The sequence below is a fragment of the Sus scrofa genome, chromosome 11, assembly GCF_054392235.1.
Source record: "Sus scrofa isolate SSC_HxYL_T2T_F1_AM1 chromosome 11, Sscrofa_HxYL_maternal_Yorkshire_Landrace_v2.0, whole genome shotgun sequence".
NCBI classification, from domain to species: Eukaryota; Metazoa; Chordata; class Mammalia; order Artiodactyla; family Suidae; genus Sus; species Sus scrofa.
This window is the reverse complement of record NC_139393.1, coordinates 56,318,142-56,344,659: the sequence shown is the minus strand read 5'-3', so window position 1 is coordinate 56,344,659 and position 26,518 is coordinate 56,318,142. Positions and strand designations below refer to the sequence as shown.

Below are 26,518 nucleotides of genomic sequence, written 5' to 3'. Positions count from 1 at the left end.
ATATTACAGTTTTGTTCAAATCCCCTCGTAGTGACAAATCATTTTATAAATGTGGAAAATAATGAGCTACATTTTGTCCTACCAGATCTGGCTGTATTATCCTCTTTGTATCATCTGTTATACTTCACAGTTGTTGTGGGTTTTTTTTAATGAAACTGTATGTTGCGATGCTGTAATTATTCTCTTTTCTTGAAAGGTTTCGATCACACACTAGAGAGCTGTGGTGTTACAACGCTGTGGTTGCTGACGCCCGCCTTCCCTCGGCAGCAGATACGCAGTCTCGATGCAGTATTCTCAGTCCTGAGCTGGCCTTACCAGCGGGGCCCAGGGCTCTCACCACCCGCTCTCACGCAGCGCTGCACATTCTAGGTAGGGTTGGGATTGGATTTTTTCTTAGAGTATTTTTTTTTCCTTTTTAGGGCCACACCTGCAGCATGTAGAGGTTCCCAGGCTAGGGGTCAAATCAGAGCTACAGCTGCCGGCCTACACCACAGCCACAGCAGTGAGGGATCCAAGCCATGTCTGTGACCTACACCACAGCTCATGGCAACGCCAGAGCCTTAATCCATTGAGCAAGGCCCGGGATCAAACCCATGTCCTCATGGATACTAGTCAGGTTTGTTACCACTGAGCCACAATGGGAACTCCTAGAGTATTTAAATTGTATCATTCTGTCATATTTGTTAAACAGTAATATGCTAAATGCAAAATAAGTTAAATCCTCTAACTTTAAGAGGTTTGTCCTACAGAAAAACTGTACATTAGACTTCATATCAAGACTGTGAAAGATTCATGTATGTCCAAGTGTAAGGGAGCCCTGAATATAATTTTCCTAATAGGCGGATCTTTCAAAATAGTATTTTTGCTTAAGCTGAATATTATAAACTTTAGAGATGTAGATTAAATATTCAAATGCATTATTTATAATATTTTCATTTATGTACATTATTGAAAAATAAGTTCTATAAAATATATGAATTTTATAGTTAGCTACTTCTGTTTCTTCTTACAAAACATTTTCCCACAACACATCAACTTGACTTCTAATTAATTAATTTGAGATATAGCACTTTAACAACATACATATATTCTGTTGCTGGAAATTTTATAGCAATCCACATAACTACGTATTTTATTTTTTTTTTAAGTTTTTTTCTTAAAAAGATAATTTTTAAGGATTTGTTTATGCTTATCTAGAGTTTTCGATTGTGAAATCATGTTCCTAAGCATAATTAATAGATTGTAAATATAATTCCTTGCTACTTTTTTCATAGATTTCACCTGGTAGCCACCATAAACATCCAAAACTAGGATTGATTAAGGTTATCCGAGGCTACTGTGCCTTCCTTATGTGGTACTGTAAGAATCAATCTGAAGTAATTCAGAGGGTTTGGTAAAAGGAAGAACCTTGGAGTTCCCGTCGTGGCGCAGTGGTTAATGCATCCGACTAGGAACCATGAGGTTGTAGGTTCGATCCCTGGCCTTGCTCAGTGGGTTAAGGATCCAGCGTTGCCGTGAGCTGTGGTGTAGGTTGCAGACACGGCTTGGATCCTGAGTTGCTGTGCCTCTGGCGTAGGCCGGTGGCTACAGCTCCAATTAGACCCCTAGCCTGGGAACCTCCATATGCCATGGGAGTGACTCAAGAAAAGGCAAAAAGAAAAAAAAAAAGGAAGAGCCTTGTAAGCGATCCCAACCTTTCAGAGATAGAATTTTGTGCAAAACATTGTTGTGTAGTGTAAGTTTAAATGTGATAATTACCCAAGCAGAGGAGAGTTTTTATTGGTTGTAGTTATATTCCATGAAATGTTAACATTTGGAATGAATTTGTTGAGTACATTCAGAGTTTATTGTTTTAATTTATCCCCTACGGCATCTTATGTTATCAGTATCAGGGGAACTTTTAATTTCAAGGAGTTGAATTTTTGTTTGTTTTTAGGTTGTCTTGATACCTTGGCAACTATGCAGGATTTAAAAATGGGTATTGCAAGTACCGAGGAGGAAACTCAAGCAGTAATGAAGGTTTATTCCAAAGAAGATTATAGCGTAGTAAACAGGTTTGAAAGTATGTATATTTGTGTTTAGATAATATTGTCTTATAAATGAAACATACGGATATTTTAAAACAAAGTGTTATTTACATCTTTTAGGTCATGGAGGTGGCTGGGGTTACTCGGCCCATTCTGTAGAAGCTATACGTTTCAGTGCTGACACGGATATTTTACTTGGTGGTCTCGGTCTCTTTGGAGGTAGAGGAGAATATACTGCTAAAATTAAGGTAAGCAGTTCACTGACACTGTTGCCCCTTTTTGTTTGAAGATAATGATTTTGACTTAGTTTATTATTTTACAGAATACCTCCTTTTAAAAAAGACTTGAGGAAACATTGCTAAGGTCTAATCTAGTAATACTAAATCATTAACTCCTTAAAAAAAGTCAAATGAAAAAGGAGTAAAATGAGTAGAAAATTATCTTTCAATAATTTTATTTTTTTTAAGTTTAAATCTTTTTGTTTTAATAGTTATTTCCCCAATACAATTTTTTTTTTTTTCTACATGGCGACCCAGTTGTTCTATCCTTTGTGCTGAACTTCTAGTGATCTAAATGTAGCAGTGCCTTTCTTTCTAGGTGCCTGCTTTCTTGCAGCCATTTTAATGACAAGATATGGGGGCATTTTGATGTAGCTTTAAAAGTTTTTAGCATTATTAATGCCAAATACTGTGCAAACATACATCATCACCACAGGAGTGGGGACCAGGAATGAAGTGAGTCAGGGGACGGAGTCCATCTGATAGACAAACTAAAAACAATCAAAAGTCGTAAATTTACTGCGTTATTCATATCAGAAAGGGCCAACAGTTATACTAAGCAAAAGATGTGCTCATCCTTTGAAAATTCACTGATAGCTTGAATGTTCTGTTGTCACATTATCTGATTTGAGTCTTAAAATAAAAGAGAAAACCTTAGTTTATGCCTTGATTTCAGTAACAGGCTTCAAAAAATTCTCACTTAAGTGCTGCTATAGTTTCAATCCTTATCTTCTTAGCCAGCAATAGAATTTAATGCAGTTGAGCTCTTCTTTGACATACTGACTTCTCTTGGCTCCCAAGACACCACTCTTGATTTTCTTTCTGTCTTACCAGCTGCTCTCCTCAGCCACGTCTAACCTACACCACAGCTCAGGGCAATGCAGGATTCCTAACCCACTGAGCAAGGCCAGGGATCAAACCTGCATCCTTATGGATACTAATCTAGTCCAGTTCGTTAACTGCTGAGCCATGGTTGGAACTCCCCCCCCCTTTTTTTTTTCATGGCCATTCCCCTAGTGTGTGGACGTTCTAGAACCAGGGATTAATCAGAGCCACAGCTGCTGACCTACACCAGCAGGACTGTGGCAACACCCACTCCTTTAACCCACTGCACCAGGCCAGGGATGGAACCTGCACCTCCACAGCACCCGGGCCACTACAGTTGGACTCTTAACCCATTGTGCCGTGATGGGAACTCCCCTGGACAAAGTCTACCCACTTCCACATTGATCCAGGCTATGGCTTTAAATATTTTTTCTGTGATCATTCTCACACTTAATAGACCTCTGAAGTCATAGATACAACTGCCTACTTTGCCTATCTCCATGTGGATAGTGAAGCATTTTGGATGTAACATATTCAAAACTAGGCTTCTGAAGATCTTTCTAATAAACCTGCTGTTCCCTTGTCCTTCTCTCTCTCAGTTAACTGACTCAGAACTAAGTTAACTTCCTTCTTCCAGTTGCTCAGGCCAAAAATGTTGGAGTTGTCCATGACGTCCCTCTTCCTTTCACACCCCACATCCTCTTCAGCAGCAGATATTGTTGGTTGGACTTTGAAAATAAATCCAGAATCTAACCACTTCTGAAAACTGTCCCTGGTGCCAAGTTGGTCCAGACCATAGCCATTTGGATTATTACAGTATCCCACTTCTATCATTGCTCCCCTCAGTCTGTTCTCAACACAGCAGAGCAGAGTGATTCTCTTAAAAAGTGTACCAGAATGTACCACTCCTCTATTTGGATTCCTGCAGTGTCTTTTGGTGTTAGAGTAAAACCCGTGGCCTTACAAGAGCCTGCAGGACACCATCAGAAGTGACTTTCGTCACATGCTGACCTTATGTCATACTAGTTGCTTTGCTCTAATCTAGCCAATCTGGCTGGCCCTTGTTCCTTAAACATGCCAGACATAATCAGACCTCAGGACCTTCACATGTGCTGCTCCCTCGGAGTACACCTCTTCAGCCCGATACTGCCATGGCTCACCACCTCCTCACCTTAAGGTCTCCTTAAATAGGCTCCTGGTGAGCCTATTTAAAACCGTAAATCCGGAGTTCCCGTTGTGGCACAGTGGTTAATGAGTCCAACTAGGAACCATGAGGTTGTGGGTTCAATCCCTGGCCTTGCTCAGTGGGTTAAGGATCCAGCGTTGCCATGAGCTGTGGTGTAGGTTGCAGTCACGGCTTGGATCCTGCGTTGCTGTGGCTCTGGTATAGGCTGGTGGCTACAGCTCCAATTCGACCCCTAGCCTGGGAACCTCCATATTGCCACGGGAGTGGCCCAAGAAATGGCAAAAAGGCCAAAAAAAAACAAAAAACAAAACCCCCAAAAAACTAAATCCTCTCCCTTACCATAGACTTACTCCCAGTAGTCCCCATTTTTTTGTTTGCATCATTCATCCCTGGATGCCCAGTTCCTAGAATTGTGCCTGGCATGCAGTATGTGTTCAAAAATACTAATGCAGGGGAGCGAGGTTAGGGGCAGATCATTCAGGACCTTTATATCATGCTACAGAAAAGAAGAGAAACCATTGAAGACTTTTAGATGAAGTATTCTGACCAGGTACTCATTTTAAAGAGTAATCAAAAACAAAACCCTGTAATTTATGGAATATGGGTAGAGCAATGGAGAGAAGAACTTTTTTTATTGAATTCTTCCATCTAGTCACATTGAATATGGTTACACTGACAAGCTTTGGTACCAGCAATGGAATATATGCAGTATGGGCAGGGAGGTACGGAAAAAAGGATTATTCCAGGCTTTTTAATCTAAGAGACCAGGTGAATGATAGTTCTGCTAACAGAATGGGGAGGCAGGAGGAGGGAAGAAGAGTCACTTTACAACTAGTGAGATTGAGCCACCTGGGGGAATCCAGTGACTAATGAGACTCAGGTCTGAGGTAGAAGCAGATTTTTTAAATCGTTCACATATAATTGAAAAGTGGAGACGTCTAGCACACTTTCTGTCCAGCAAGTCTAAGTGTCCCCTTCTCTTTTTCTTAGTGCTTTTCTTGTAGTTCTCCTGTAGTTATCCAGAGAAATACGGTTTTTTTATAATATGTATTAATCCATTTTTAAAAAATCCCTTCCTCATAATTCTCATTATTTTCACTTAATTTTATAACTTTCTTATTTGATGTTTTCTTCTCTTTTATTCTTTTCCAGTACTCTGTCATCTTCCCCTTTTTTATAACCACTTTTCCCACACTCTTCATATCTCCTTTTGCGACGCCGTTATTACCTTGAACGCTTTTTTGTGATGCATTTTTTTTTTTAAGGGTTCTTACCTTCTGTTACTCCTCTCTGTCTCTACAGCTAACGTTTTTCCTAGCCTTTTTTTTGGCTGGATATTTTTCTAAGTGTTCCACAAGTATTATTTCACTTAATTCTCACGATTATAATGACATAGGCTCTGCTGGTGTCCATCTCTCTTTTATGGATAAGGAAACTGGATCCTAGGATCTCACAGCTAGTAAGTGTTGAAGCATAATTCTACCGTGTTTGGAGGCTCACTTAGAACTTACCTTCCTCAGATGTTTATATCTTTTACAGAATGTTTTTGGAACTTTTGATATAAATAGATGACTATATAAAATAAGGAAAATGGAAATTAATGCAGACTGTAAGACATTTATATGTTTCTTAATTTAGGTATATAGATTTGTGTATTTCAATGGATAACTTTTTTTTTTTTTAAAGCAGGTACTCTTTTACATTCTGCAGTGTCCAGCATATATTGGAGACATAATATTATAAGTATATTTTTCAGCAGATTTACATGACTGATTGATTGGGCATGATATGTTTTTCTCCTTTCCCCAGCTGTTTGAGTTAGGTCCTGATGGAGGAGATCATGAAACTGATGGAGACCTTCTTGCAGAGACTGATGTGTTGGCTTATGACTGTGCTGCTAGGTAAAGATTTCTTCATTAATCCGTATAATCCTTGCATACTTAATATGAAAAATGTATTGTAAATGAATGACATAACCTAAAAAGAAAGTTTTCAACAATCTGTGATCAAATGTTTAAGAAACTAAATTATATATTAGGTAATGTAAGTGTTACTTTTGACAGTGCTGCATTAGGAGTTCCCTTGTAGTGCAGCAGATTAAGGGTCTGGTGTTGTCACTGCAGTGGCTCAAGTCCTACTGTGGCTCAGGTTTGATTCCTGGCCCAGGAACTTCCACATGCCACAGGCATGGTCAGAAAAATGCACAGTGATACATTGAAACTATTAATATCCTTCATACTTGTATTTCACAAGATAAATTGACTGTATCTACATTGAAGGTAGAGATATACATATATTTTGTATACTCTGTCATTGCATTACTTGAAGAACGTGTAATATGCTAGTGTTCTCGTAATGTGACATAATCCAGTGCCATTATGTATATTGTGTCAAGTAGTCATAGTGGACCATACTTCAAATCATCTGTATGCTCTGACACCATGCCTGTGGTATTTGCTTGATGATAACACAGTTGGAGAGGTGGCCAGCTTTATTAAAACCTCTTAGGAAGTAACCAGAATCAGTAGGTTTATTTATGAAGATTAATTAAATAAAAGACTTAAATTCCTATCAGCCTTCCCAGTATAATCCTAAGAATTATCTCAGTACTGTGTTATGACAAGCCATTGATTTGAATCAGGGAATACTCTGCTGAGAAAAATAAATAAATTGGAGTTCCCCTTGTGGCCCAGGGGAAACGAATCCAGTTTCCACTAGTATCCATGACAATGCCGGTTCGATCCCTAGCCTTGCTCAGTGGGTTAAGGATCCGGTGTTGCTATGAGCTGTGGTGTAGGTTGCAGACACAACTTGGATCCTGAATTGCTGTGGCTGTGATATAGGCCTGCAGCTGTAGCTCCAATTCGACCCATAGCCTGGGAACTTCTATGTACCATGTGTGCAGTCCTAAAAAGCAAAAAAAGAAAAAAAAAAAAAAAAGAGAGAAAAAAGAGAAAGAAAAATAAATAAATTGGCCTTCTGATAGTAGTAGTACATTGTCCTTCCCAGAAATAACTGTGTTAATAAAACCTTGTGTGGTGTGCACCTTTTTGCTAATGAAAATGTGTCATTTCTAAAAACAGCATTAGGACATTGAGTTTACTCTTAGCAGGTCAGTACTTTTGGGAACAAAATAGTAAACCTAAAGAAAATGTTAACTTTGTTTCTTCACTTTAGGCATTAACAGGAGATACTTTTTCACTCAATATTTTATTACATACAAATGATAATTAGGAAAATTTCAGGAAGGTTAATTGATTAATTTTTAACAAAGCCTTAAGATACCATTGTCATAATTTATTTTTGAACATATGATTATGAGTCAAAAATACAATGTATGATTTCATGAATATAGAATCACGTAGATTTTCTTCGTCTTCCTAATAAAGCTCAGATTCCTAAGGCTAGCATTAAAAGACTTCCATAATCTTTCACAGCATCTTTTTAAACTTTATGCCTACTACTGTTCTCTATCTGTCTTAATACTTTTTTACAAATTTTGTTGGAGTTCCTGCTGTGGCACAGTGGGCTCTGTGGCGTTTTGGGACCTCTGGGATGCAGGTTCGATACCCAGCCTGACGCAGTGGGTTAAGGATCCAGTGTTGCCGCACCTGCAGCTTAGGTCACAACTGTGGCTGATCCCTGGCCTGGAACTCCATATGCCCTGGGGTGGCCAAAAAAAAAGAAAGTACAGTAAAAATTTTATTGAATCATAAGGAGTTCCTGTTGAGGCTCAGGGGGTTTAGAACTCAGCTAATATCCATGAGGATGTGGCTTCAATCCCTGGCCTGGCTCAGTGGAGTAAAGATCTGGCATTGATGTGAGCTGTGGCATTGGTCACAAATGCAGCTCAAATCTCGTATCGCTCTTGCTGGTTGTATATGCTGGCATCTGCAGCTCCAGTTCAACCCCGGGCCTGGGAACTTCCATATGCTACAGGTGGGGCCCTAAAAAGGAAAAAAAAAAATTATTGATTTATAGTTAATTTACAGCATTGTGTTAATTTCTGCTGTATGGCAAAGTGACTCAGCTACACACACACACACACACACACAATCTTTTTCATAGTCTCCTCCATTATGGTTTATCACAGGATATTGAATATAGTTCCCTGTGCTACATGGTAGGACCTTGTTATGTATCCTGTCTTAATGCTTTAACCTAACTGGACATCTTCCCACTTTCAGGCCCTGTTTTGTATTTTCAGACCTCTGCAGATCTGTTCATGACATTCTTCCCCTTCCTCAATAGCCTTTATTCTTCTCTCTATCCCAGCTATAGCTGATGCGTATTCTTTGCACTTTGTTACCCAGGACTTTATCACTCTTTTACCTTGGACTGAGCAGATGCCCTTATTTGTATACATGTTTTTTTCTCTCCTTCTAATTTAGCAAATTTCGAGGGCAGTTACTATGTCACAGGCTCAGTTCAAAATACTTGCCTCTCAACGCAATTCTCAAAACAATGCAGTAAAGGGAGTTCCCATTGTGGCGCAGTGGTTAACGAATTCGACTAGGAACCATGAGGTTGCAGGTTCGGTCCCTGCCCTTGCTCAGTGGGTTGACGATCCGGCGTTGCCGTGAGCTGTGGTGTAGGTTGCAGACACGGCTCGGATCCCGAGTTGCTGTGGCTCTGGCGTAGGCCAGTGGCTACAGCTCCGAATAGACCCCTAGCCTGGGAACCTCCATATGCCGCAGGAGCGGCCCAAAAAAACAGCAAAAAGACAAACAAACAAACAAACAAACAAAAAACAATGCAGTGAGATAGATATTTTTATCCCTATTTTCAGTTGAAGAAACTGAGTCACAGAGAGAATGTAATAACTTGCCCAAGGTCACCCAGCTTTTGAGTCAAAGAGCCAGGCCTTGAACTCAGGCCATCTGATTCCAGAGCTCTCAAAAACACTTGAGTAGAATAAATGAACTACGAAAGAAAAAATTCAGAGTTTTCCAACAAAACTGGCATGTTTTTAACAAAATTTTTGTCTTAGTATCAAAGTTTTATAACACTGAGGCAAATTTTAGAATTCAAGATTGAAGGGAAGGAATGTAGTGCCATCACTATAACGTAAGTAACCATTATTTGTTTTTATGTCTATTTTTAGAGGGGTTTTAACATTATTTACAAAAGCTTTATAATACAATGTATTTCACATTTTGTTTATAAAGGACTTAAAAACTAAACGTATATAACAAGAAGTACAAAGGCATTGTCTTTGATACATTAATTTTCCTCACAGAGAAAAATATGCCATGATGTTTGATGAACCAGTTCTCCTGCAAGCTGGCTGGTGGTATGTGGCCTGGGCTCGAGTGTCAGGACCCAGCAGTGACTGTGGGTCTCACGGACAAGCGTCTATTACCACAGACGATGGGTAAGCAGAGTGCTTAATTACTACTTAGGCAACTCTCATTTTTGTTAGTGGAATATTGTTTTGAAAGGTTCAGAAGTCCCTCAGTAGGATAAGAATTTTACTAGGTCTAGAGCATAATATGACCTGCTAAATACTAAATTCATGTAATCTCATGCCAAATTAAGGTCTAGACAGAATCGGGAAATAATAGGACTGCTCCTCTTTGTTCTTGTCAGTTGGCATTTGTATGTGTTTCTGGGTGTTATATTGTTTAAAAGCTTATTGCCAAATTAGAAATTATATAGAGAGGAAAGTGACAGTGCTAGTGAGGAGTTTGGAAGCTATAAAAAAAAGAAATATATACCTGGCTATAAAATTTGACAGTGGTTATGAAAACATTTAATTGTAAAGCTTTAACGATATGAGATGGTATAGTTTTAATAAAATGTAAGGGAATTTACTGTTTAAATTTCAAGTATAGAGTACTTCCCAGTTTATAATATACTTTCATATGTATTATCTATTTGATGCCCTCAACAACTTTGTAAAGCAGTTATTAGCCTCGTTTTTACACTCAGGAATAGAGAGACAGACAAAAGGTGAAATGATTTGCCTCAAGTCATATGGCTACTGTGTGGCAAAACCAAATCTCATCCTGGAGTCTCTCAACTCTTAAGATCCATGTGTTTGAAAGGACTATCATTTATAAGAGAAATTCAGTTTATCTTTATTATTCTTGAGCATAAACTCTTTGAAATGGATAGAAGTTATTAAATAGTATGTTTCATATAGATTTGTTCAACTCATAACAGAGCTGACCAAAAAAAGAGCAGACTGATTTAGGAGGTGAAGTCTGTGTTGTTGAATATTCAAGTGGAATGCTGTAGAGGAGTTAAGTGTGTTGTTGTAGTGTATCCTTTTCAGCTTGCTATAAGGTTTATACTTGAATGGGGACTACATTGATCCTGGACTGTATGAGTCCCATAAACAGTTCATTCATAGTGTTTTGAAGCTAAAGTTTATACTGTATCTATTTAAGCAGGTTGTAAATTGTAAATTGAAATATTTGTGAACATCTTACTGTTCTGGTTAAGGTTAAGCTAAGGGGCAACCTAGAAGCTCCCAGTCAGAATCAGTTCTTTCATTTACCCATTAAGCCATTCAGAGCTAGAACTGAAGTCAACACACTGTCTCTTCTACTTGTATTTTTTTTCCTTAAAGCATGAATCTCTGTTCAGTAGCATAACATTTGAAAACATGGTTGTTAAATTTTTCGTTTTCTCTTATGAATCTTGAGTCATGTTGTTTTGGTTACGTTATTTTTTCTCTTAGGGTTGTTTTCCAGTTTAAGAGTTCAAAGAAGTCAAATAATGGTACAGATGTTAACGCTGGTCAGATACCTCAGTTATTATACAGGTACGTAGCATATTTATAGATAATTAACATGGTTTATTCTTTTAACATAGTGAACTGGGATCACTTTAAAATATACAACATAATAAGGGAGGAATTATTTGAAGCATTCAGCAAGTTGTAGTATATCTTTAGAAATAGAGCTACATTTAATTTGTGTTTTGAATATTTTTAAACATTTTTTACCTCAAGGTTAATTTTAATAAAATATTGCTCAGATTATCTGTATTATGCCCATAACAATATTTTAATAACTTATTTTTAAAATATATTGATTTTCTTACCAATTTCAGAATGTTTTAAACTAATAAAATTTGTCTTATAAAAATGAAATCTGTTAGGGACCTTAGATTTAGGCCTGGTTGATTTGTTCTGCAGTCTTGTTTTTTGTTCATTTTGTGATGAAATGAATTGGAAGATCCTTTACTGCTGAAAAATGTTCTCCTTTAGTTAAAATATCAAACAGTAACTTCTCATATAATGCTATTATACTTTAGCTTTATTTAATAATTTTAATTCCTTCATGGTAATCGAGACATATATGGGAACTCTGCCTCTGTGTGTCCATCTACTTCTGCGAGATTACTGCAATAATTTTTAAGCTAAAGAATACAAATAGAGGAGTTCCTGTAGTGGCCCAGCGGGTGAAGAACTTGACATTGTGTCCATCAGGTTCCTTTCCTGGACTCGCTCAGTGGGTTAAGGATCTGGCGTTGCTGCAAGCTAAGGGATAGGTCACAGATACGGCTTGGATTGCATTGCTGTGGCTGTGGCTTTGGCATAGGCCAGCAGCTGCAGCTCCAATTCGACTCCTAGCCTGGGAACTTCCATATGATACAGGTTCAGCCTTAAAAAGAAAAAAAAGGGGGGGGGGAATTCAAATGGATGTAACTTCTCACCAAAAAAAATTAAAAAAAAAAATGGCATTCTTACTCTAAGTAGTAAAAATCACAGGAAATACCCTTAAAACAGTGATTCTCTGTCTTATATGTATTTTCTAGTAATCACTTTAAGAATCTAGATGTTATAAACCTTACTTTTTCCAAGAGGAGATTTTTGTTTCTTTTTATGCAGTCTGTTATTGGCAGTATGTAATGTGTGGCGTTATAAACATAGCAAGTTACTACTTTCGGGTACAGTGGTTGAGTGATTTTTAATGGTAGCGTTTAACAGTAACATTGCTGTATTCTTAACGTTCTCTAACACCTAGTCTTATCAAGGTGGGATTGAAAAGCCAAAGTGTTCACGTGCTAAAAATTTTGTTTAAATTGGAAAATGTTTATGAAAGCTCCAAACTGGGATTTTTACCTAACAAAGATACTTAAATGTTTATTTTGCCATTGCAAAAATGTATATTTGGAAATAAAAATTTCTTTGCTCTTTCCAGCATAAATTTTATGTGTTTCTTCTGCCTTCAGACTTCCAACCAGTGATGGCAGTGCTTCAAAAGGCAAACAGCAAACCAGTGAACCTGTACACATTTTAAAGAGATCTTTTGCACGAACTGTCTCAGTGGTAAGCCATTTTCTTTAGAATTTCAGCTTTTCTTTCCTGTGTTCAGTTTCATTTTGGTGTTTAACATTTAGCCACTTTTCTAAGAGTTTATCTCAGTGTAGCTTTATGAACTCAGATATGTTTATGTTAGCTTGGACATCCCCTGCCAAAGAGTATGTGCTTCAAATAATGAGAAAATAGAGCTGTTGACTGATTTTAACATGCTTTTCTATTTCTGAAGTAAATGGTAGATTTTCCTGTAAATCACATGTGAATGCGTATGCTGAATGAGTTAGAAAGAGAAGGAAAAGTTGAAGGGTGGTGTTAGCCATGAAGTATTACTTTCATGCTAATGAATTAAGTAGAAAGGTTGCATATCTAACTGGAGATTTTGTTGACCATGCACATTCTATGTTAGGTACATGATGCTACTGGGTTTACCGGCAAGGTATAGTTGAAACATTGTGGTGTTTCAGTTCGGGAAGTCTGGGTTAAGTTTTTGTTCTTTCATTTGTTATTCAAGGATTCTTACGCAAGTATTTAAGTAAACTACATCGTAGTGTCATTATGAATTTTAATGAGTTAAGGTATTTTTTTTTTAATTTGTAAGGGACCATATGAATGTGATTTATTAATGTAGCTGGTAGTCTTATCATATTAGTAAAATGCATAGGTAGGATGCTTTTTACTTCATTTTTATTAGGTTGTTTTTTTTTTAAACCATAAAATTAACACATGCCCCTGGTGAAAATAGGGTACAGTAGGTTTAAAACTATAGTAAAACTAATTTAAAATTTTATTCCCATAACCTTGTTTTTACCATATATAACTACTATTTACATTTTGGTGTATAGTCTTTCAGACTATTTTTTATGCATAAATGCATTTATTAGTCTCTATTTACAATATACTATATACAACCATCTTATTTAATTTTGATCATACTTAAAGTTCTGCATCTTACTTTTTAAAAATTTCATCGAATACACTTTGGATATTTATTTCATGTAAGTACATTTGGCTCTATCTCAATTTTTTTAATGTTTGCTTAGTATCCCATAGAGTGGCTGTACTCTAATTTATCTGACACTGTTCCCATCAAAGGACAGTTTATTTCTCATTTTTTATTATTACAGTTGTCCCTTGATACCTGAGGGGGGACTGGTTGTAGGACCCCTCACAGATACCAAGATTCCTAGATACTCAACTCCTTTATATAAAATTATGTAGTGTTTGCGTATAACCTCCACACATCCTCCTGTGCACTTTAAATCATCTCTAGCTTGCCTGTTAATACCTAATACAATGTAAGTGCTGCTGTGTAAATAGTTGCTAGCGTACCACACATCCACTTTTTGCTTTTTGGAAGTTTCTGGAATTTTTTTCTTTTCCGAGTATTTTCAGTCTCCTTGTTGGTTGAATCCACAGATGAGGCATGGATTGACTGTATAGCCATCCATATGTGTCTTTGCTATTTATGTACTTTTGTGAATATCTCTACTGAAAGTAGACTCATTTAAATTTTGGTATATCATGTCAAATTCATCTTCCAACAGAATGTGCTTTGTTGAATAAGAGACCCTAAGAGCTTTGGCTCCTTGGTACCTTGGCATCCTTATATCATTAAGCTCAGTTTGGTATCTTTTGAGCCAAATACGTGTCTTTCCCTCTGTTCTGTCTTTTTCAGTGATCTCTTTCCTCCGTGCATAGTAATTCTTTTATATTTATGTCTGCGTAGTTTTGTGACCGTTAGGTATTTATAATCTTTGTGTAAGAAACTTATTCATTCATTTCTTTAAGAAGTAAACTATAAACCTTTATTCTTGATATTGCTATACCAGAGGACTGGAATTTGGTGGAGATGAGGGAATAAGTGCTTTGCTTTGATATTCATCTAGTATCTGTCATCATGTGCCTGATTAAATCTTCGAGGGCTGCTCACCTCCCTAAAGCCATGTGTTAAAATTTTTAAAAATCCAAATAAGTGTGTTTCGTTACTTTCTTAGTCAATTTTAATATTCTCTTAACTTGTTTATCAAGATTTGGCTATAGTTTGTGTTGTAAAATTTAGTACATAGACATAAAATATGTTGTTACTGATATCTAATACTAAAATATTTTATTAAAGTGTTTAAAATATTTTTGATTTATATACACAATACTAATTGACATTATAGAGTTTAACTTTTAAGTAAACATGTTTATAAGTGTTTTTCATTTTTTCTTTATTTATATGATAAACTAGATAGGTTGGTAGTAGGGAAAGTTAAAAATGTATTTTTAAATAGATAAATATCGAAGAATGCTACTTTTATTTTTATTTTTTATTTTATAATGCTACTTTTATAGATGCCTAACTACTTTACCTTTTTTGTCAGAGATACTCCTAATGGTAATTTAATGAATGAACTAATAGAATGTCTATTTTTTGAGCTATGAAAACTCAGTAAAAACTTCAAGATAAACCTTTGAAGTTGAATGTCATTTTTCCATTTGATTCAGCCTATGATATCATTTGAACTAATTGTTATCTATTTTTTCATATTCTGGATTAGGAATGTTTTGAGTCATTGTTGAGTATTCTTCACTGGAGCTGGACCACCTTAGTCTTAGGAGTTGAAGAACTCAGAGGATTGAAAGGATTCCAATTTACAGCTACACTTCTAGATTTAGAGAGACTGCGCTTTGTGGGTACCTGTTGTCTAAGGTTATTGCGTGTCTATACCTGTGAAATTTATCCCGTGTCAGGTACGATTCATTTCTTAAATGCCCTCAGGGAGAAAATATTTGAGACATTGAGAAGGTTTACTTAGGGATTACCAAGAGTTTGTTACCTTTTATTTAACCTGCTCCTGAATTGAGAGGAGAAGTTGTCTTGCTGTGATACTTGTACATTTACTTTTAAAGAATATAATAGATTGCTTGTTATTTTGATAGCAAAAAGTCATGCTAAATTAAAATTCAATACTCTAATAAAATATTACTTTATTTCTTATTTTATTTTTTAATTTTTTATGGCCACACCTGCATATATGGAAGTTCCCGGGGCAGGGATTGAATATGAACCACAGCTCTGACCTACACTGCAGCTTTGGCAACACCAGATCTATAAAGTATTATTTTAAACAGAGTCTGTCAAATAGAAATATTTTGAACAACTGATTTGGACTTAAATGCTGAAACTAGCAAGTTGGAGTTTTTTTCTGTTTAGATTTTTGAAAGAAATAATTTTGGACCACACATAATCTCTGTACTATTTCATTTCTAGGTTATGAGTACTTGTGATTTTTAGCCATATAGGAAATTATTTGAATTAAATCAAATGTTTTTATATGTATTTATTGTTCTGTTTAATTAGCAACCTGCTTTGTTCTCTTAAAGCCACAGGAAAAGCAGTTGTAGAAGAAACCAGCAAATTAGCAGAATGCATTGGAAAAACCAGAACTTTGCTAAGAAAAATTTTGTCAGAAGGAGTTGATCACTGCATGGTGAAGTTGGATAATGATCCCCAAGGATACCTCAGTCAACCCTTGAGTCTCCTAGAAGCTGTCCTTCAGGAATGTCATAATACCTTCACTGCCTGTTTTCATTCTTTCTACCCAACTCCTGCCTTACAGTGGGCTTGCCTTTGTGATCTCCTGAATTGTTTGGACCAGGTAATTTAAGTTTGTAAAATATTAGTGGAAAATATGATTTATTAATATTCTTCAAGAACATATTTTGCAGTTGCCTCAGTCTTTCTAACTTGTTTATGAAAGATAAATTAAGAAACTTGTTTGTTGTATGTGACTTAAGTAAAACCATTTTTTTTTTGTTTGCTTTATCATTCGATAGTTTTAAATTGGCAGGCATGTTGTATAGGTTCTGGGTTGCTCTTTTTACTAATTAGGGCCTTTTTGATGTCTTTCTTAGAGAATAGTGCTACAGAGGACAGTGATTCTAAAGTTACATGAATACGTAAAGAGTACAGGAGGCCGATTTTTTTTTTTTACCATGTTTAATAATTTTCCAGCTTCATTGGGTAGTAACCTAAACAGTTGTGTTTTAAAGTGTTGATATAATATTATCCTATAACATAATAATTACAGTGCCAGAGTTCTAAAAATTTTGGTATGATTTAAAAGATTGTTTACTGGAATTTCTGTTGTGGCACAGTGGAAAAGAATCCAGCTAGTGTCCGTGAGGATGCAGTTTCCAGCCCTTGCCTCGCCTCGCTCAGTGGGTTAAGGATCTGGCGTTGTCATGAACTCTGATCTATGTCTCAGACACGACTCAGATCCCAAGTTGCTATGGCTGTGGCTGTGGTGAAAGCTGGCAGCTAGACCTCCAATTTGACCCCTAGCTTGGGAACTTCCATATGCCGCAAGTGCAGCCCTAAAAAGAAAAAAAAGAAAAAAAAAAGTTTACCTTTGATATATCCAGAAACTTGGATTATATTGATGCAGTATTTCCCTTTGGTGGGCTGCCTATTTTTGTTTTTAAAAGGATATCCAGGAGGCAAACTTCAAGACATCAAGTAGCCGACTCCTTGCAGCTGTGATGTCAGCTCTGTGTCACACTTCTGTCAAGCTGACCTCCATCTTCCCTATTGCATATGATGGGGAAGTACTGCTGCGGTCAATTGTTAAACAAGTTAGCACGGAGAATGACTCCACGCTGGTTCACCGTTTCCCCCTTCTGGTAGCACATATGGAAAAACTCAGCCAGGTAGGTCTTTTTATATTGAAGCAATAAAACTGTAAATGGTGACATATTTAGCTTGGCGCTTATTCCTCTGTAGCAGTAGCTATATTTACCAAATAATTATGATTTTTACAAGGGGAGGAGTTAACATTAAGGAAAAAAATGTTCTCATGTTTACCTATAAATGAGTGATCTTTTTTCTCTGATTTTTTTATTTTAAATGATCTCTAACCTGTAAAAAACTTGTTAGAGATGTGTGATAAATTCCTATTTGTATTTTCCTGAACCATTTTAAAAGTGCAGATACTGTAAGCAAACTTTTGTATTCCAATACAGTATTTTAGATTACCAAAATAGAATTTTAAGGAAATAATTTTTAAATCATTTCTTCTGTAACATTTTGGTATGTTAAAATAAGCATTATGAAACAGTAGTCATAAGGAAACACTCTTTAGTAACTGCTTCTGGCTTATTAGAAAGCACTATGGTGAAAACTTAAATACGTATGAAAACCATATGTAATTACTACCAAGTTGATGAGAAGTTATCTTTAAAATTAAAGCAAAATAAAAAGGAGTAGAGGAGTTCCCATTGTGGTGCAGTGGAAATGAATCGACTAGGAACCATGAGGTTGTGGGTTCTGTCCCTGGCCTCGCTCAGTGGGGTTAAGGACCTGGCATTGCCATGAGCTGTGGTGTAAGTTGCAGAAGCAGCTTGGATCTGGCGTTTCTGTGGCTGTGGTGTAGGTCAGCAGCTGTAGCTTTGATTTGGACCCCTAGCCTCGGAACTTCCATATGCTGTGGGTGTGGCCCTAAAAAGCAAAAAAAAAAAAGAATTATACTTTTAACAAAATGAATAATTGATTATTTTAAGAGTTCTCCTATGGTGCAGCAGGTTAAGGATCTGGCATTGTCACTGCAGCAGCTCGTGTTGCTGCTGTGGCACAGATCCATCCCTTGCCTAGGAACTTCCACGTGCCGTAGATGTGGCCAACAAAAGATTATCTCTAAGTGATTTTATTTTTAGTCTTAGATTGGATGTTAAGAAAGTAGGAGAGAAAGACTATCACATTGTTGAGTGTGATTTACAATAATTTCATGTTGATTTTAACCGAAAAGATACTTATTTTTTTCTAATGGATTGAAAGTACACTCTATGACATACTTGATTTATCTTGGAAAGAGTGATTTAAGACCCCTTTCCACCCTGAGATTTTATGACTTTATGAAATCAGTTAAATCTGTAATGTTTCTGTAATGCAGTGTAGAATGCAGATTTCACGCTCAGAGAGTAACAAGTTGTTTTTGATAACGTAATCATAGCAAACGATTTCCTGATTTTACAGATGAGCTTGAAACACTATGAAAAAACTGGAACTAGATCCCAAATTGTTTGATTTCCTAGTTGCCAGGATAGCCAAGAGGGTCATTGGTCACGACCGGCCCTCTGATGAGATTGAGTGCATCTTGCTCTCTGTGGACCGTGGGCTGAAAGATATGAGGATGGTAAAAGAGATAAATAATGTTCATGTGAGATATCTGATTAAATTATTCATCTTTCCCCCTTTTTTTCTGGAAGAAAATATTTTCCCATTAGTCTTTCAAAGAAATCTGTAATTTCTTATTTTGAAAGTTCTTTATTAATAGTGTTTGGAATTTCTTGTCTTCACTTCTGAAATCAAGTACTATAGAAATTGTAAAACTGCACAGGAATATTTGGTGTAGAATTCCATGTTGGATGTACAGAAAGAATTTTAGTAGAAATAGATTTGTGTAGACTCTTTCTCAGTTGTTTTGCCTTTAAACATACCAGAAATAATAATTATCTCAGTTTGGAATCTGGTCTTGTAGAAAAAGCTTTTAAAACAGGAAGAGGTTTTTTTTCTGGCATACATGACTGTTATTGAAAAAGTAAATTAAAGGATAAATGAAAATGACTCAGGGTTAATAAAAAAAAAACCTTGTAAATAAATATGTGGTACTTTTATACGATACCCAGTGACTAATAATTTTAAAAAGGACTTGTAAGTGAAAAGTAGATAGGATGACTCCACATACAGCTGGATATATATGTAGACAGAGGCTCAAGTCTGAATTTTAAGTGTCGTCTCGAAAGACAGGATCTTGCAGTTGAGTCTTATGTGAAGGAAAATGAAGCAATATCTTAGAGCCTCTTCTTTTCCTGTGTCGTAGAATGAAGAGAACATCTCAGGGATGACAAGCTTCCGTGAAGTTCTCGAGAAAATGCTGGTTATTGTGGTGCTCCCGGTCCGGAACAGCCTGAGGAGAGAGAACGAGCTCTTCTCCTCCCACCTGGTCTCCAACACCTGTGGGTTACTGGCCAGTATTGTCAGTGAGCTGACAGCATCAGCCCTGGGATCTGAGGTAATGGTATATTTTGATATTGGATAATGAGCACATGTTTAAACTCTCTGCATTCTTTCTTTTTTCATGTATTTTGGTTTTATAGAAACTAATTTTCATTAAGAAAATACCTTCAAGCTAGATGGGGTTTTTCTCCCCTTCCTTACACCTCTCCTCTGCTCTTGTTTCTTCTCTCTTACCAGTTCTTCCCAGGATGTTGCAGTAATACAAAATATTGCAGTAATGTAAAATACACATTTTCCCCTTCACTGCCCCATTGCACAACCCATCACCATGTCCCAATAGAAGCAAAGAGAGTTCTCATTGCTGGGTAATGAGTGGTAGAAGTAGGACGACTAATAATGAATATGTGGTATGGAAGAGGCAAAGAGGTTCAAACCTGAGCTCTGTCCACTTAATCAACCCTAGGGAAACACACATGTAAAATGGGAATAATAATTTTTATCTGATCTATATCACAGAGTTTTTTTAAATTATAGTAAATTAGGTAACAAAATATCATAATCATGTTTATGTGTACAGTTCAGTGGCATTAAGTACGTCCACATTGTTATGCAGCCATTCTCAGAAAGTTTTTAAAGGATCAAATATTAATATGTTTGACAAGGATAAAATGGGATCCTGCTGTATAGCACTGGGAACAATATCTAGTCACTTGTGATGGAACATGATGGAGGATAATGTGAGAAAAAGAATGTGTATATGTATGTGTGGCTGGGTCACTTTGCTGTAGAGTACAAATTACAGAACAGTGTAAACCAACTATAATGGAAAAAATAATCATTAATAAAAAAGAAAAAGACACGTACTCTATGTTAACACTTATCTGTGAAATCTAAAAAATAAATGTATCTAACAAAACAAAAACAAATATGTTTGATAAAACTACTTTGAAGCATTTTAAAATGCCTTTACATTTTTGTAACTATTTTTCACCATTTCACCGCCCTGCTCATTCAGTTTTATAATTTATCTAAATGTCTTGACTGAATTTGATGAATGTTTCTAATATTTTCTAATGTTTCTAATGTTTTTTCTCCTGGAAAAGTAGACAGTAGATTGGTTTTGAAAATCATGTTATATTGGAGTTCCCGTTGTGGCTCAGTGGTTAATGAATCCGACTAGGAACCATGAGGTTGCGGGTTCGATCCCTGGCCTTGCTCAGTGGCGTAAGGATCCAGCGTTGCCGTGAGCTGTGGTGTAGGTTGCAGACGCGGCTCGGATTCCGAGCTGCTGTGGCTGGTGGTGTAGGCCGGCGGCTACAGTTCCAATTAGACCCCTAGCCTGGGAACCTCCATATGCCACGGGGGCGGCCCAAGAAATGGCAAAAAGACCAAAAAAAAAGAAGAAGAAGAAGAAGGAAAATCATGTTATAATGTGAAATATATCATTCAAGTGAATGCTCAGTAACTAGCTTGTACTCATTGGCCTCTCAGGTCTCTTGTTTGTCAACGAATGTCTTTTCTCTGTTTACTTTTATAATTCCTGTTCTTTGCTTTTTCTTCCTTATTGATTTATTTCAGAATCTATTCTTAATCTGTTCAGTCTACACTCATTACCGATTTGTAGTGAAAGTTTAGCCTATAGTATTTCTAAATGATTACACGAAGCTGAGCAGCTTGTAGTGTCTTAAGCTCTGGCCTAGGAGGTGAAACCCTTGTCAGAACATTTAAATTTTTTTGTCACTTATTCATTCAGTCTATAAGATGTTTCCCTTCTGTACTAGATCCCAGAGGAAAAGATCTGTCCTGCAAAAGTTCCCGTCAGAAATTGACTATCTAGTTATTCCCTGTGAACTTAACTTTTCTAATGAAAAGGGATGCCCCAAATTACATATGCCTAATGTATAACCTTGGGAGTTTCTAAAGGTCCTTATTTAGATATCCATATATCTCTCTTCCTCAGAGAAGTTTATAATTCTTGCTAGAGTCATTAACTTTAATTTTTTCCTCTTGTAGGTCTTCCAAACATCTGGAGCCAACTTAGATCAGAAGCAGGCTCTATAATTAAAAAGAGAGGTTTCAAACCAAAATAAGTACTCTGATCCTCTCTAGTCAGAGTCTGTAATTAATGAGGTTGTACACACATGTGCATATGTGTGTACTTTCAAATATTGACTGCCAAGTTATACATTAGTGGTATTCAAACTTAAGGCACAGAACATTTTTTGCAATGAATTCTCAATTCCCAAACTCACAGATAACAGGAGGGATGGTCTGAATGAGGACAGGAACTTTGAGTCAACCTCTTTTTTGAATTTCTCTGTCCAAAATTCCTAGACTTCTCTGCAACATGGTCTGAAAGCTATTAGTCTATATATTGATGAAATTTCTGGTAACTCATTACAAAGTGAGTGATACGTCATTCATATGATTGTGATAACTTATGTCTATACCTCTGTTTATACTTCTTAATGTTTATTCTTTCTATTAAGTGATGTGTATAGTTTAATGTGACTGGATAATACTGTCATATGATATTGATTTGTGAATTTAGACTGATAAAATCTGCCATTATTTAGTTCATCTCTTAATGGAATGTACCTATAGGAAAGTTTAACTCACTTGTTAAAAGTAGGTTATTAGAAACCTTTGGATAGTTTTGTCAAAGGTATATGAGTAATGCTCAGGTACAGACTTCTGATGTCGTCGCTTTTATCGTTCACAGGTGGATGGCCTTAATTCTCTCCATTCCGTTAAAGCCAGTGCTAACCGATTCACAAAAACAAGTCAGGGGAGAAGTTGGAACACAGGGAATGGGTCCCCAGACGCAATCTGTTTTTCAGTAGACAAACCTGGAATAGTTGTGGTTGGCTTTTCTGTCTATGGAGGAGGAGGAATTCATGAATATGAATTAGAGGTGTTGGTTGATGATGTAAGTACCACTCTTGCAGTGTTCATCTTGCTGTGTGGGTTGTGTCAGGACATACCATTATAATAACACGGTGGTCCAAATCTTTGAGGGTTTAGCAGGTTAGTCATAGATGGACAGCATTAGAGAAATTAGAAGGAAGCTATTCTACATGATTGCCTATGTGCCATTTTGGATGGCTCCTGTCTTACATTTTTTGCAGTTCCAGGGAAGATTTTAAATGAAAAAAACAAACAAACAACAACAACAACAAAAAACTAGAAATTATATAGCTAAGCTTCTGATTATAAATCTTGAGTAATTTTTTTGATATTGTAATATTTCAGAAACTAATCAGACTGATATTATTACCTGTATCAGTGATTAAGCAATTTTATCAGAGTGCTAATGGATGGATCTTAGTGAAGACAGTATTGTTGAATGAATTAGTTGCACCTTACTATGTTCTCTGTACATTTTATAAAGTGCCTTAGTTTCACAGCATTTTATTAAAATGAGACAAAATGATAGCATACAAATCATTTGCTAATAGCAGTCCATCTGTATTTTGCGTCTTTTAAGCAATTAGCATAAGTTACTTCCCTCCTTTCTAGGCTCTATGATTAGATATCTCATTCTCATAAGGGGGCATCATTTTAACACAAATGAAAAAAGCCTATTTGTATGATTTAATTTGTGGAGTCCTCCAGGTAATAAGGTAAAAATGCATAGTTGAGAGGACCACAGATATTTTCTTTATTATGTATGGGGAAATGCCAATGGATAATTTTGTGTGCAAGGATACAAACTGGTTAAAGACAATAACTGATTATAAGTCAAAATTGTTCATTTAATTAAGTTAAAATCATGGCGAATTTTGTTTTGTTTTAATTAGAGTGAGCACGCAGGGGATTCAACTCATTCTCACAGATGGACATCTCTAGAATTAGTCAAAGGAACTTATACAACAGATGATTCACCCAGTGATATAGCTGAAATCAGACTTGACAAAGTTGTTCCTTTAAAGGTAATTTAAACAGTATGTTTCTTTCATAAATAGGATATATTATTATGTAATATACTTAAAAAAATAGCGTGAACTATCTCTTAATGTGGTCCTTTAGATGTTTATAAAATACCAACTATATTCCTGGTATTGTACTTTATTGTATTCTATTTTTGCAAAAGATCTCTTAAAGTCTGGTGTAGTGGAAAGTGTCCATAGGTTTTGGTGTCAAACAAACCCAGCTTCAGATACCTCCTCTTGCAAGCGTTAGCTCTAAGTCATTGAACACGTCATCATTTAACCATTTGGAGACTGATCAGTGGATTGGGCAGGATATTACCTCCTTGTAGCGTTGTTCAGATTAAACTAAGGGATGGAATAAAGTGCTTTCCTCAATATCTAGCACAGTACAGAAACTCAGTGCTTTCTTCTCTTCCCATTTTCCTTCTCTTACTGAACCAAAACTCTTTTAAAAAATAAATGGTCTTAAGAGATAGTATTAACTGTTAAAGTTATTATTTTGTGTAACCATTGTCTAGCAGTTATAACTATTTAGCAAAACAAATTTTACTTAATGTTAAAGTCATAATTAATAGCGTAATTCTAACTCAAACTGGTAATTTCATTATATGGCAGAATTTTTGATGAGGTAAACTCATCAGTTACTTCATCAAAAAGATAAGTGATACCAAAAACAACCTTCATTATGGTGTTTATGTCATGGGTTATTAGGCACCAGTATCTTATGTGTCACATTTTCTATATACAGTGAATCTTATTTTTCTTATGGATCCTTTTTTCCCATGTCTGTCTGCCCATCTTATTTCTGTCCCTTAATGTCTCTCAAAATAAAAATGTTATGGACCATTGCTTTTTTCCATATTTAAAACTATTTCAGAAGTTAAACTCATTAAAGGGACGTATTAGTTTATGTATTTAAAATCTTTTATTATGGCTAATATTCTTTAGAGTGTGATTTAGAGCAGAAAGTAGAGTCACACGCCTATATTTGAATCCTTATTAGTCACTTATTGTGACTTTGGGCAACTTATTTAACTTCTCTGTGCCATAGATTCCTCATCTGTAAAATAAGGATAATAATGGTACTTACCTCACGAGGTCATTCTAAGGATTAATTTAATTAAAATAAATCTCACAAAGTACGTAGGACATTCTGTTAACTAGTAAACATTAATAAATTCTAGTTATTACCCTAGCGTTTATTAAAAACGATTTGTTAAAATTTCACTTAACCAAATTTTGTATGAATATGACACATTCAGTATAGAGTTGACCCTTGATCAACATGAGGATTAGAGGTGTGCTGACTCTCTTCGCCACTGTGTAATTTGTAGTCAGCTCTTTTTATACACGCTTCCTCTCTATCACTGGTTCTGTGTGTGTGGATTCAACCAGCCTCGGATGGTGTGTTTACTAGTGAAAACCCCCAAGCAGTTCTAACCAGTTTAAGAGTCACCTGCATTTGGCCAATTTACTGCTCGGGTTCGTTTTATGTATCTTCTGCACATTATGAATCACTATAAACATGCTTAACATCTTTATTGCGAAGGAAAATGTTAAATATGCTGTGCGCTTGAGGAACTACGGAAGCCGCACAGCCAATGGAGATGGAGGCATGACCACAGTTCAGTGCCCTGATGGCGTGACGTTTACCTTCAGCACGTGCAGCTTGAGCAGTAATGGCACAAACCAAACCAGGGGACAGATTCCACAGATACTCTACTACAGGTAGGTGTGTGCACAGAGAGCAGAGAACATTCAACAGTAGGAGAACGTGTACAGCTTGTTACCAAGGTAAAAAGTGCTAACTGGGCAGTGGTAATTAAATTATGCAGTGTCTCTTCTGTGCACGTGCATACAAAGAGGTCTCATTTTAATACATAAATTCAGTGTTCACTTTAAAATGTTCTTTGTCATTGTTTCTTATGTTTTTGTACTGGGCGTATATGCTCTTTGTTTTTTATAGTTTTGTGGTCTGTAGTTTCAAATTTTAATGAAATTTATTTGTTCTGTAAAAATACCAAAAATTAATGGTCTGATCAACTCTACTGAAATACTAGTGTTACCTTGATCCAGTTATCCAGTCAGCAGAATATTGTAAGGTCTGTGAATCTAGTCCTTGGAGCCTTAGAATATATATAATGATGTGTTTCTAATAATATTTTTAATAAAAAGCATTCCTTCTGTAAACAGTTGGAAAACAAAGCATGATAACAATTTTGAGTTAAGAAAACATTTTCATTTCTCACTGAGTTCTTAGCAGTTTAGCTGGAAGCCTAGGTAGCAGTGAGTACTCTTCACCACTTTTGTCTTCAACCTGATTTGACAACAAATCCCTGAAGTTGCCCATCACTTTGTGAGGCTTGCTGCTTCCTCTCTAAACAATCTGGGGACACCTCCTAGGGCAGTTCGTACAAAACGTTTTCCGTAGATGTAGATGAGCTGCTTTCTTTCTCCAAGCAAAACAGAATGGAAATAGTCATCAGCGGAGACCTGCACAGTGGGGTGTTGCTGCTGAGATACAGAAGCTTTCTAGTCCTTTTGCCCTAATCATGAAAAACCTTTTCTGTTACATAGCCCTACAATAAATAATACATTGTTCTCTTTTTCAAACTGTAAGTTAGAAACCATATCATGCACAAAAGAAGTTATGTGTTTTGAAAAGCTGGAGGGCCTCTTAAAACCATCTGGTATCCAGACTGTCTGTCTTCTACAAAATACGATGTTTTCAATATTTTGATATTTTCTACCAAGGTTTAAATAGCCTTAGCTTTAAATTTAAATTAATTAAATTTTAGAAGATGAAAATCACTGAACTATAAAAACCATACTACTTTGATGGCTCCCAAGTTTATAGCTCTAGCTAGGGCTGAGGCCTGAAATGCATATCCAGGCCCCTCTGATCTCTTCATCTGAATGACAGCACTGGAGAGGATGAGGAGAGTTCCTGCGTCCTGAGCACTTCCTTTGTGGCACACAGTGCTCTGAGCACTTCCCT

General features: G+C 36.4%; 1 protein-coding gene across 38 annotated transcripts in view; it reads left to right on the top strand.

Annotated features, from left to right (window-relative positions):
• Positions 1-26,518, top strand: part of MYCBP2 (MYC binding protein 2) — a 268,897-nt gene that overhangs the window by 107,895 nt on the left and 134,484 nt on the right. For all 38 annotated transcript variants that reach the window (XM_084982014.1, XM_021065747.2, XM_084982012.1 and 35 more), the window contains 14 exons: positions 197-369; positions 1,937-2,062; positions 2,148-2,275; positions 6,126-6,217; positions 9,556-9,690; positions 11,002-11,085; positions 12,501-12,597; positions 15,132-15,324; positions 15,958-16,232; positions 17,062-17,283; positions 19,452-19,643; positions 22,311-22,517; positions 23,389-23,520; positions 25,070-25,248. In XM_084982014.1, coding sequence (XP_084838140.1) covers positions 197-369; positions 1,937-2,062; positions 2,148-2,275; positions 6,126-6,217; positions 9,556-9,690; positions 11,002-11,085; positions 12,501-12,597; positions 15,132-15,324; positions 15,958-16,232; positions 17,062-17,283; positions 19,452-19,643; positions 22,311-22,517; positions 23,389-23,520; positions 25,070-25,248 — 2,235 coding nt within the window. The remainder of the gene's footprint in view (positions 1-196; positions 370-1,936; positions 2,063-2,147; positions 2,276-6,125; positions 6,218-9,555; positions 9,691-11,001; positions 11,086-12,500; positions 12,598-15,131; positions 15,325-15,957; positions 16,233-17,061; positions 17,284-19,451; positions 19,644-22,310; positions 22,518-23,388; positions 23,521-25,069; positions 25,249-26,518) is intronic.